At 47.5% G+C, this 13,023-nt stretch overlaps 1 protein-coding gene across 2 annotated transcripts in view; it reads left to right on the forward strand.

Moving 5' to 3' along the window:
- Positions 1–13,023, forward strand: part of LOC137650070 (uncharacterized) — a 640,515-nt gene that overhangs the window by 85,203 nt on the left and 542,289 nt on the right. Inside the window, exon 5 of one of the 2 annotated variants that reach the window (XM_068383132.1) lies at positions 3,987–4,100. The exons of the other annotated variant lie outside the window; for it this stretch is intronic. Within the exon in view, the coding sequence (XP_068239233.1) occupies positions 3,987–4,100 (114 nt within the window). The remainder of the gene's footprint in view (positions 1–3,986; positions 4,101–13,023) is intronic. 2 annotated transcript variants of the gene reach the window in all.

Below are 13,023 nucleotides of genomic sequence, written 5' to 3' on the forward strand. Positions count from 1 at the left end.
CTTTCCCTTCCCGTAGACCAAAGGAAGCTGCTTCTTTTTCACAATCCTCTCATCCTTTTCGTGGTAAACCTGCCGGAAGAAGTAACTTCAGGTCCGATGGAAAGAAGTCCAAGAAAAGAGGAGCCAAGTCCAGTCGAGGCAGAGTCTGACTGCCCTCTCCTTCAGACAGCAGTAGGGGCCAGGCTGAATTACTTCTGGCAGGCCTGGGAGAAAAGAGGAGCGGACCCTTGGTCCGTTCTTGTTTTAAAGGAAGGATACAAAATCCCATTCTTCTCAAAACCTTCTTTAGCCACAGATCCTATGGATCTCTCGCCCAAATACAGGGAAGGACCGAAGAGACAAGCCATGCGACTTCAGATGTCTCTCTTGCTAGAGAAAAAAGCGATAGAGAGGGTACGGGACTTGAAATCGCCGGGGTTTTACAACCGTTTGTTCTTGGTCCCCAAGAGTTCAGGGGAATGGAGACCGGTTCTGGATGTAAGTGCCCTCAACAGCTACATCCAGAATTCGAAGTTCACCATGGAAACTCAGAAAACCGTGCTGGCAGCAGTAAGGAAGGGCGACTGGATGGTATCGTTGGACCTCCAGGACGCTTACTTTCATGTCCCAATACATCCGAGTTGCAGACGTTATCTGAGGTTCGTGTACGGGAAGGAAGTCTTCCAGTTCCGGGTCTTATGTTTCGGTCTCAGCACAGCTCCTCTAGTATTCACGAAGATCATGCTGAATGTGGCGAGCATGCTGCTCTCAAGGGGCATCAGAGCCTCCCTGTACTTGGACGATTGGCTCATAAGAGAACCCTCGGCCGATTGCTGTTTGAAGGATCTTCAGCTGACATTGAATTTGTCAAAGGAATTGGGACTCCCAGTGAGTTCAAAGAAGTCACAGCTGACTCCATCCCAGAAGATTCTTTATTTGGGGATGGAGATTCAGAGTCAGACTTTTCAGGCTTTTCCGTATCCTGCAAGGATTCAATCAGCTCTCCTAAAACTTTGTGCCTTTATAAAAAAGGACATCAGTTCAATGAGAGAGTGGATGAGTCTTCTGGGGACCCTCTCGTCACTGGAAAAGTTTGTGTCACTGGGGAGGCTGCACTTACGTCCCCTTCAATTTCATCTCAATTTTCATTGGAAGAAAGGGGACAGCCTCGACAGGGAAAGTATTCCCATTACGAATCCCATCAGAACACACCTTCAGTGGTGGAACAACGTTCACAGACTCCAGGAGGGCCTCTCGTTGTAGCAAAAGAGCCCAGACCTCGTGTTGTTTGCCGACGCCTCAAACTCGGGGTGGGGAGCAACCTTAGGGAAGGAGGAAATCTCAGGTCTGTGGACAACAGAGCAAGAAAACCTCTATATCAATCAAAAGGAGCGTTTAGCAGTGCACTTAGCCCTCAAAGGCTTCAAGAAACTAGTCCTAAGCAAGGTGGTGCAGGTCAATGCAGACAGCACCACGGCTCTGGCTTATATAGCAAAGCAGGGCGGGACTCACTCGAGGTCTCTTTACGAGATAGCAAGATCTCTTCTCGTATGGGCGGAGGAAAGGAGAGTTACCTTATTGACACGATTTATTCAGGGAGTCAAGAACGTGTGTGTGGACAGACTCAGCAGGAGGAACCAGGTTCTCCCCACAGAGTGGACGTAATACCTAGACGTTTGCAAGAGACTCTGGCGGTTATGGGGTCGTCCCCTCGTAGACCTGTTTGCAACCTCGAAGACGAAAAGGCTGGAGACATACTGCTAGCCAGTCCCGGATCTCGAGGCAGCTCACATAGACGTGTTCCAATTGGATTGGTCACACATGGATGTGTACGCGTTCCCACGTTTCAAGATCCTGTACAGGGTGTTACAGAAGTTCGTGTCTCACGAGGGAACCAAGATGACCCTAGTAGCTCCTTTTCTTGTTGTCAAGAAGTTGGTTTACAGAGGTACTGGAATGGATGGTGGATGTTCCGAGAAGCCTACCGTTAAGAGCAGATCTTCTCAGACAACCTCACTTGGCAAGAAACCATCTAAACCTCCACTCTCTACGTCTGACTGCCTTCAGACTAACGAAAAACTCGCAAGATCTAGAGGATTTTCAAACGAGGCAGCCAAGGATATTGCAAGAGCAAGGAGGACTTCTACCATCAGGGTATCAGTCCAAGTGGGAGGTATTCAGAGAATGGTGTAGAGCTAACTCTGTCTCTTCTTCCAGTACCTCTATAGCACAGATTGCCGATTTTTTATTAGATCTTAGAACTAAGCATAACTTTTCCTCCTCGACTATCAAGGGGTACAGAAGTATGCTGGAAGCTGTTTTCAGACATAGAGATTTGGATTTCTCCAGCAATAAAGACCTACAAGATCTCCTTAGGTCTTTTGAAACTTCTAAGAGGCATCAACAGGAATCGCCTGCCTGGAATTTGGATGTCGTTCTTAAATTCCTTACGAGTGACAGATTCGAGCCTTTGCACTCGGCCTCTTTTAAAGATTTGACCTTGACACTTTTCTTGGTTAGCTTGGCGACAGCTAAAAGAGTCAGTGAGATTCACGGTTTGAGCAAGAACATTGGTTTCCGAGACGGGAAAGCCATATGCTCCTTGCAGCTTGATTTTCTGGCCAAGAATGAACGTCCTTCCCGTCCATGGCCTAAGTCTTTTGAGATTGCTAATCTCTATGATGTAGTGGGTGAGGAATTGGAAAGGGTACTCTGCCCTGTTAGAGCACTAAGGTTCTAATTGGACAGAACAAAGAATTTGAGAGGCAACTCAGAGGCTCTGTGGTGTGCAGTTAAGAAGCCTTCACTGCCTATGTCGAAGAACGCTCTATCCTTTTTTATAAGGCTCTTGATTAGAGAGGCTCGCACCCAGTGTGGTGAGGCGGATCTTAAGCTGCTCAAGGTTAAGATGCACGAAGTTAGAGCCGTAGCTACTTCGGTGGCTTTTAAACAAAATAGTTATCTGCAAAGCATAATGGATACAACTTTTTGGAGAAGTATATCTGTATTCGCATCCCATTATTTGAAACTTGTCCAGACTCTTTATGAGGACTGCTACACTTTGGGTCCATTCGTTGCGGCGAATGCAGTACAGTAGTAGGTGAAGGATCTACCACTACGCTCCCCTAATTCCTAGTACCCTTTTCTCCCTCTTGGAACTTGTATAGTTTTTATGGTTGTATGTGGAGACTGGTCGTCAGTCTTCCACAATCTTTTAATTTGGTCAGGTGGTCATTTTGTTCTTTGAGACCGCCCGAAACAAGGGTATTAGTTGAGGTCCTGTAAAGTTATAGGTTATGGCACCGTTTGACAGCTCCTAGAGATCATCAGCACCCTGGATCTCCTAAGGATAGCAGACAGAATGAGGCAGAGAACCATTGCAGTCAGTTTCCTTATCAGGTACGAACCTCTTAAGTTTGTTATATTTAACTCGTAAGTGAATTTCCAATTACGTTGCTGTCTCTGACCCACCACCAATGGTGTCAATCAGCCATTCTAATATAACCAGCGGGTAAGTTTTGTGTTTAAAAATATTTTCATAATAAAATAAAGTTTTGAACATACTTACCCGCTGGTTATATAAGTTATAATCCCACCCTCCTCCCCTCTAGAGACCAAGGGGCATGGAAGGTCTGAATTGGTTGGATTAGTTCGGCCTGTCTACCGCGAGGGCACTAGTATACACCTGGCATATCTGCGATTGCCGCGAGATTTTGATTTTCTGCCGGGCGTCCAGGGACTTTAGCCATTCCTATATAACCAGCGGGTAAGTATGTTCAAAAATTTATTTCATTATGAAAATATAATTTATCATATATAGTTTATTTCCTGTTATCCTTTCCTCATTTTGGGCTATTTTCCCTGTTGAAGTACTTTTCTAACTAACGTTGTAGCTTAGCTAGTAATAATGTATGTTTCTTTTATACATGGAATTGACTATAATAAATGTAGTGTTTTTACTATGAATAATTTATGCTTGTTGACAAAATTTCATATTTTATTCACAGATAGTATGCGCCATAACAGTGCCATTTTTATGGATAGTGTACAACAAGAAGAGGATATGGAACAGAAGAATCCTTGTAGAGATGATCAAGATGAAGTAGATACATTAGATACAGGTGTGTGTGACAGGCTTATTTCACCCATGTTCCATTTACTTAAGATTTGATAGTCAAATTCAAAATGTTTTTCAAAACTCTTGCATAGGAAGGCTAATGCACTCTCTTCCATAGGAAAGTTATGGTCAATAATTGTCAGTGTACTACCCAATTTGACTGTATTTTATATACTTTATGGCATTATATACTATTTTCCTTTGTATTTGAAATATTGTACCTCTTGTATTTTCCATAGATGTAATATATTGTCTCCCATGTTCTTAGGTGAGGTTTTATTTTGTGTTAATTTGTTTGGTACATAACCAGTTACTTGTTTATTGCTAAATATTATGTTTCTTTATTCTATCAATTACGGGTTATAAATTCATGTTGACTAAAGTTTTACAGCATGTGAGTTTGGATTTGGTTGCTAACAAGGTGATTATAGATACTATTAAGTTCTTCATGAAACTAACCAATTACTTCCAGCCAAGCCTACAGCCAAAAAAAAAAAAAAAAAAAAAGAATGAAAAATCTAAATGGCAGTAGGTGGGAAGGGATATTGTATAAAGAGGCTCCAGAGGGAACGGGTTCTGAAAATACCTTATTCTGGGTTGAGAGAAAAAAAAAGAATGGTAATTGTGGGAACATCTTGATCAGGAATATAACCATATCATATAAAATTCATGGGTTTGTATGAAGAAATATTATCTTAAAATCTTATTTTTATGAACCACTTCTGATGTTCTTATTGCATTTTTCCAGAAGCTTAGTTTATCGATGTTTACCCCTAAAATTTGAAAAAGCTCCAATTTCCTAACTTCATGATTACATCATACTTCGTTGCTAGGCAATTGCTGCACTTGACACATAACACTTGTTCAAAGCGCTAAAGCAGGCCATACACACAGAGGATTGGTGTGCTGATTTGACAGCGACGTGTATGGGGGTAAACAGGACAAACCCGGCACGACTAGTGTCCTCTCATTCTGTCAGCATGTTTGACCAGACAGGCCAATTCCGTCGCGATTGGCTGTATACCTCTCCAATCTCTTGCGTGGGTGGGCACGGACTAGCATGGCGACTGGGTTGACTCACCTATTTTGACATATACAGTATTCCATACTTCCTCCCTTGATCGGAGCACTTTTTATATTATAATGATACACTAATTGCATTTCACAATCTTTTGACTTATTACTGTATTAAGATAATTTTTGCTTTATCATTGTTATATCCGAGAAGATTGTTCTCTCTCTCTTCCCAAACTATGTAGTCTCACACAGTAAAGTCAAAAGATTAATGAGGGTACTAATCCTGCACAGGTGCCGGTGAGAGGAGATAGTAGAGAAGTTTGGAGGAATAATCCCAGTCTATGATTAGCAAAGCATATAATCCGACCTATCTCACAAGATGCAACCCACAGGATCAAACATCGTAATAGATACTTTCAAATTACTATAAATTAACGTGAAAACAAGTATATCTGATTAAAAGTGCAGTAGTGCTTCAGCATAAGATAATCTCCAGAAAGGTCTAACAATCCATTTAGTATATTCCTCCCAGGAGACACTTGGACTCTCAGATTAAGAAAGATAAACAGAAAAAGTAGTCTATAATGACTTCAAGAGAAATAAGTACATTAACACCGTAGCGGACAAATCACCCCATGTAGAAGCCGACAGAGAAGGCCTATCATGTTGCTTTATATAATTATTTCAAGTTCCCATTTGGTGTTAAAGCCCTCTATCTCAGAAGATGGATCGTTGCCAATCTAGTCCCAGATTACAGTTTCTTTCCTGCCCTTGAACCTGTCAGTAAGGAATTTACAGTTGCTTTAACAAATACCTTTATGAATTACTTAAATCTTCTGACATATGTATTATTAAGATATATATAGGATTAGTTTGATGGTTTCATCTTCAAATAATGATTATTCTATTCATTGGTTACATAAAGTTAACAGTTACCTAAATGAGATTAGGTCCAGTCAATTAGTTTGATATTTATCATCCCATGATAATACTAAGCTAGACCAGGAGTCACTGGGGTTAGGGCAAACCAGGCCAGTGTTCTTAGAGAAACTTTTAAACCACATCCAAAAACCAAGGGAGTATAATGTCACACTCCTTGCACCAGATAAGGGAGGGCTGTTAACTTTGACAAATTTGAAAAAATTTGCTGACCTTTTTAAATTCTAGTAGTGGTTAGAAAGGCTTCTGAGGCTGTATCATCAGAGCCTTTGTGGGTGTTATGATTAAGAATAGAGAACACAATCTTTCTTTGATTTTCCCCCTATTTTGGGCCGTGTTGTAGATATAACTGATTAAGTAGTTGTGCAGTTGGATACCAGACCCCAAACCAGTATGTTGGTCCAGATTTGTTAACAATCACTGGGCTGTTGTGTAAAGGAATTGTTTTTGGGTGATCTTGAGCTGCATTCTCTTTGTGTTTCATGCCGGGGACAATTTTTGCTTTCAAAATCTTGTGATGAGTGCATAAGCTTCCTGATTGTTCTGTGGGAAGTAGGTTTCATGATCTGATTGAAGTTTTTAGTAGGAATGAAAAGTTCAGCTAACCAAAAATGGCCATGTTCTTTCAAGCAAACTGTCATATCCATCACTATGTCTAGAAATTTGGAAATTTTGAGGTCACCTAAACATAGTCTTGTTTCCAATATTATTGATTAAAGATAAAGGTATTTGTTCTCTTGTTCTGGATCCTTTCCTTTGATTTGGCCAGCTAGTTATGTCAACTCCACCCCAGATTCTTCTCGGCAGGTTTCTGTTCCCCCTGGGTTCAATCAGCTTGATTCCTCTGTTGATGACTCGGTTATTGGTAAGTTAGTTGAGGGATTGGTCTGCTCCCTCTATGGTGTTCTTGTCTAAGGCTCTACCATTCCTGTGAGTTCTCACATTCTGTTTGCTCCCTCCTCATCTCATCCCTTTTTTTTTTCTTTTTTTTCCCCAGGAAAAATTCCACTCGGGGGTGGGGGCTAACTCCTGACCTAAGGCTTCTGAGTTTGGTGATGAGGGAGGTGTTGGTGGGGGCAATCTGGCACTGGATGTCCATTTTTTACCTGAATCAAAGAAGCAATTTGTTCCGTAACCGAAATACAAACCACGCTATTTACAAAGGGTATTACTTTTAGCGTAGCTGAAATGGCGAGCCATTAGAATTTAACGAGGGTGTATTACCCCCGCGCTAGTTAGCGGGGGGGTAGGGGAGTGGTAGCTAGCTACCCCTCCTCCCCCTCACACACAGGTGAATACCCACTTTCACTTTTGGCTCGGACTGTGACAGACGTCTCTGTCTTGGTCCTCGCTTGGCAGCCATTGTCTGTTTTGTCTTTACTTAATCGCTTACTTTTCTTTTACTCAATATATATGTAAACATGTTTTCATGTTTGTATATATATTTGAGTATAGAAATAAGTAAGTTTCCTTTTCAGATGTGTGTGTGTAGTGTACGATATCTACGTGGAGGCCTCGGCAGTTAGGCCACCACGGCCTAATTTTATGGGTTGCGATCGAGTTTGACTTCGGTCTTTCTCTCTCTCTCTCTCTTGAGGTCGTTCACCCTTTTACTATGTTTTACTACGCCCTTGTAGCTTCCTTCCCGTGTGGGTGGGGTTGCTACGCCGTACATTTTGTCTCAATTAGTTTATGAATCTAATTGTAGTTGTTAATTTTTCAGCTTGTAGAACGATTCCTTTCGGGGTTTTCGTTTTTTTCTTTAGTGTTCATTCATTTTTAAATTACATAATTACATAGTTACATAATTATAATTGTTATAATTCTGTTTTGGTTACAGCTCTCCTTCCGCGAGTGTAAGTGGTTGTGAGGGCACGTGCCTATTGTGTAATTCTTGTTCCTTTTCCTCGGGATTCCTCTTCGGAGCCTTCCCGGGGGAATGAATGTGTACTAATATTATTTGTTTTATTTTTTACAGTTACCGATCTAGTTCGTTTCTGTAATATAGCAACGGTGTGAGCTGTCTGGTTGAGTCCTGGGGATTCGGCTGTTGCTGCCTCCCCCTTGTATTGTCGTCAGGGGCGTGTCTCCTTCTACTGGTAGTACTCCCGTGTCGACGGACAGCTCTCCAGTTCATTTTAGAACAGTCAGGAGGCTTGCCTCCTTGGGCGGATAACTTTCCTTCCGAGGGAAGTTTTTTTCCTGTCCAGGCTTGAGCTTTTCCTCTTTTGGGGGGTTCTTCTCTTGCCTTTTTTTCGTGCGACTATGCTCTTGGTGCTGAGCGGTCGCACCTGCAGTTTCGCTCAAGGGGCTGGGCAACTGCAGGATCTCCTCTTCGGAGGATTGCCCCTTTTAGGTCACTGGCTGACCAGTCTCTTCCACGAAGTGTTTCTCTTTCGTTCGCGAGAGAGTACACTCATAGAGACTCCTCTTCGGAGGTTTCTTCTGTTGCTGTTGCTGTTGGCCTCCCTCGCCGTAAGGCCCTCCGTCCGCCTCGTCGTAAGGGCCTCTCATCTCCCTGTAAGGGTGTTTGAGGCGCCTTTTTGAATCTCCGTTTGCAGCCTACAACTTCTTTTTCTCGATCTTCCGTCTTGGTGCAGATGGACAGCAGTCTAATCTCGTCTTCCGACGGGCAACGGTCTTCCCGACGGACAACGGTCTTCCCGACGGACAGCGGTCTTCCGACGGACATCAGTCTCCCGGCGGACAACGATCCCTTCGGGGCAAAGGGTTGCCCCCACGGGGGTTCTTCCCTTGCGTGTCAGGGTTTCCCTGCGCGCCCTTCTGTTCGTCAGCGCTCTCCTGTTCGTCAGCGCTTTCAAGATGATCTTCCCTGCAGTTCCTGTTACGTGCCCTGTGCGCCCACGTTCGCCCTCGCGATCTAGAACTTAGGTTCAGGTCGGGGTCAAGGACTCTTCTTCTTTGCGCGGGCTTCCACGCGTAGCCTTCTGCTCGTCAGCGATCATCAGCTCGTCAGCGATCATCAGCTCGTCAGCGATCATCAGCTCGTCAGCGATCGTCAGCTCGTCAGCGATCATCAGCTCGCCAGCGATCTCCGGATCGCCCACGTGTGTTACAGCTGGCACGCCAACGTTCTCCAACACTTCTGAAGGAACATGGTTCGCCAGCTACTAGCTCAACTGCGGATGCTGATCGCCATCGCGCGACCCTCAACTGCAGATGCTGATCGCCATCGCGCGACCCTCAACTGCGGATGCTGATCGCCATCGCGCGACCCTCAACTGCGGATGCTGATCGCCATCGCGCGACCCTCAACTGCGGATGCTGATCGCCATCGCGCGACCCTCAACTGCGGATGCTGATCGCCATCGCGCGACCCTCAACTGCGTATGCTGATCGCCATCGCGCGACCCTCAACTGCGGATGCTGATCGCCATCGCACAACCCTGAACGATTGCCCGCTTCGCATGCTGCTCCTCATCGCACAACCCTGAACGATCGCCCTCTTGCGGATGCTGATCACCATCGCACCCTTTCACGCGATCATTCACCTGCGCATACTGCTCGCCATCGCACAACCCTGAACGATTGCCCGCTTCGCATGCTGCTCCTCATCGCACAACCCTGAACGATCGCCCTCTTGCGGATGCTGATCACCATCGCACCCTTTCACGCGATCATTCACCTGCGCATGCTGCTCGCCATCGCACAACCCTGAACGATTGCCCGCTTCGCATGCTGCTCCTCATCGCACAACCCTGAACGATCGCCCTCTTGCGGATGCTGATCACCATCGCACCCTTTCACGCGATCATTCACCTGCGCATGCTGCTCGCCATCGCACAACCCTGAACGATTGCCCGCTTCGCATGCTGCTCCTCATCGCACAACCCTGAACGATCGCCCTCTTGCGGATGCTGATCACCATCGCACCCTATCACGCGATCATTCACCTACACATGCTGCTCGCCATCGCTTACCGCCAGCGATCTTCTTCACCTACGCGGCAGCACGATCCCTCGCCGTCACGCCCATTCGCCTGCGCGCCCGCGCGATCGCTCGCCTGCGCGCCCGCGCGATCGCTCGCCCGCGCGCCCGCGCGATCGCTCGCCCGCGCGATCGCTCGCCTGCGCGCCCGCGCGATCGCTCGCCTGCGCGCCCTCGCGACCGCTCGCCTGCGCGCCCTCACGACCGCTCGCCTGCGCGCCCGCGCGACCACTCGCCTGTGCGCCCGCGCGACCATTCGCCTTTGCGCGACCGTTCGCCCTCGCGCGACCATAGTTCGCGGCGAATTCCACAGCCGGTGGTAGCAGCAGGGACGCGTGCTCCTAGGCGGCACTCGGGATCACCTCCATCCAAGCACAGGTTGGTAGTGCAGGACGAAGACAGGTCAGTACAGCATTCTTCCCACCTTCTTTTCAGGCAGGAACCGTCGTGTCCTCTCCAAAGGATCGCCCGATCCCTTTCACCTTAGCGAGGATTTCGGACTCTGTGTCCTTGGAGCAGCAGACATGGTTTGATCCGCTGGCACGGGCGTTAATGAGGTTTATGAAACCAGCACTCACCGGCCAGGGTAACAAACCAGCGGCTGTCTCTCCTACGCTGAAGAGAAAGAGAGGAGTGGACTTCGTGGTGACTTCCCCCAGGGCGAAGTTGGTTCCCAAGAGGTCGGTCTCGAGGGTCCCCTCTCCTGCACGAGTACTCTCTCCTTCTCCCGCCCTGGAAGGATTTTTGGCGGGGGGGCTTTCCGTTGAAGATTTCTCCATCGGACAAGGGGTGACTGCTTACCTCTTCCTCTGGGAGCTTACCAGGTTCTTTCCCTCCTCGGTTACGGCCCGAGGTTTGGTTCAAGGAAGCTACAGGAAGATCAAGGGTACTTTCCTCCTCTCGAGCTCAGGCACCTTGGCCTTTCGTCGTTAAGTATCTACTTGCGGACAAGCTCGATGTTGTACCATCTGGACGCACTGACTGAAGGCTTCCTTCGGGTGTCTCATCTGTGGAGGTCAACGACCTCAGACACCCTTCCATCCTTGAGAAGAGTTTTGTCTTTGCCCAAGGACAGAGACTTAAACATCTGCTGTGCGGAGTAAATCGACTTCCGGTTTCACTCCTCCAAGGCGCTTTCTTCCAGACTCTGCAGGGCTCCAGCTCCCTTTTCTTTCAACCACGTCGGCCTAAGTTATCGGCTACGACAACTGGGACAAGGTGTCCAATTGCAGTTTCCTCCTGTCAGGAACAGATGGCACGGGAGACTCCCCCGGGGGGGCATAGTCCTAAAAGGAGTTCACGAGCTCTAGGATTGCAGGTTTTTTCGCTGGGAGGATGCTTAAGGTTACTCATCCGAATGACAGCTTCCCGATGCCCATTCCCGCACAATCTCTGTGAGTAGCCAAGGATATCGCGCCTGCCGTCTCTGTCAGCGAATTCAGTGTCTCTGAACCTCTATGCCATAGCATCAGCAGAGTTGCCCGGTTGGGCAGAATGATCCATACCTTAGGCGAAGGTCTTCCTTAGGATCATCGACGGCTTCACCCCCGGCCCCCTCAGTCGATCCTTTCTTGTAAGGAAGGATCTGAGAGGGGACGTCCATAGTCGACCTCTCAGCCCTGATCAAGTTTGTCGAACAAACTTCGGCCAGCGTAGACCAGCAGAATCGATCAGACTGGTAACGAGGCGACAGGACTCCTTTAACCCTGGATCGGAAGGACGGGTACTTTCAGTTTCCATTCCATCCATCTTCCAGGGTGCTCGTCGAATTCAGCCTAAACTGCAAGTATTCCTGCTTATGATGCAGTGTGGCTATCCCGCCGTGGCATAGCAGGTTTGTTTCCCCAGAGAACTCTCCCTGCCTTCCTCTTGGCCGCTCAGGTGCAGACTTCCGCCTCCTCTGCTGTTTGGAGGGCTGGTCAACTCCGGTAGGCTCGGGTTTCGACCTGATTCAGCGCCGGGAAAAGCTTCCGAATGCTGACCATGAGTGTGGGCTCATGGTATTTTGCTTGGAGCCTTCTCTTCCTCTGCCTCAACATCTGGAGTATCTGGCCATGATATTGAGTCAACCGCCTTACCACGTTGGAAACCCCGCTTCTCGTCCGTCCAGCGAGGTTAAGCAACGTCGGTACTTGGATGGGTGACCACCTGGGGACGCCAGATTCTGTTACCACATCCTCCGAGCCTTCCTTTCGGTTCACCGTGGCAAGACTGAGGAGAGTCGCAGTACCTGTTCTCAGTCAAGCAGAGTTTTCAGCCCTACCTTGGAACGTTTCCTAGTTCTTCTTTCCTCATTGACCCGTTTATAGTCCGAACGGTCGCCTCAGGATAAGTTCCATGTGGGGCGATCCAAGTTCCGGTGGCTTCAGGCAATGTTTAACCGGACTCCCTGGCCCTATGGGACCAGCGGAACTATTAAACCTGCAATGGGTGTTGACCTATGGAGCCTCTTGATGGTAGTGGATATTCTCGTCCTTTCCCCACATTCTTGATGCGGTTCTCGGACTCGTCAAAGGAAAGGGGGGGGGGGCATGTTCCGGTCCAGGCCTATGGTCAAGACCTGAAGGATACCTCTCCATCATTCAGGCAGGCTTAAGGGCCTTAGTCTGGCCCCTCTTCAGATCCTACCGCTCCTGCCAAGTCGCCCCGTTGCGTGTCGACTTCATGCTAACCAGCAGGGGACGCATTTTCACACCTTCACATCTTGCAGTAGAGATATCGGGATGATTGAGATTCTCTCAATTCCACCATCGGCTCTCTCATTCCAGGCAGGGGAATGTTTCTCTCAGACTATCCGAGCAGAGCCTCATAGAGAGAGTGTACCTAGGGGTCTTTGACCTTGGGTAACCAGCAAGTGCTGGTCTGGGGGACCTGATCGCGACAGCTTGGAACCTCAAGCTTCCGCTAGTTTTCCCCCCAGTCTCAGACCCCGAGACTCTGGCAAGATGCATTCCGGTGATGGTGGGACAACTTCGACGCCTGCGTCTTCCCTCCTTTTTGTCTGCGGACAATGGGTCTCAACA

Source organism: Palaemon carinicauda, chromosome 1 (assembly GCF_036898095.1).
Source record: "Palaemon carinicauda isolate YSFRI2023 chromosome 1, ASM3689809v2, whole genome shotgun sequence".
NCBI classification, from domain to species: Eukaryota; Metazoa; Arthropoda; class Malacostraca; order Decapoda; family Palaemonidae; genus Palaemon; species Palaemon carinicauda.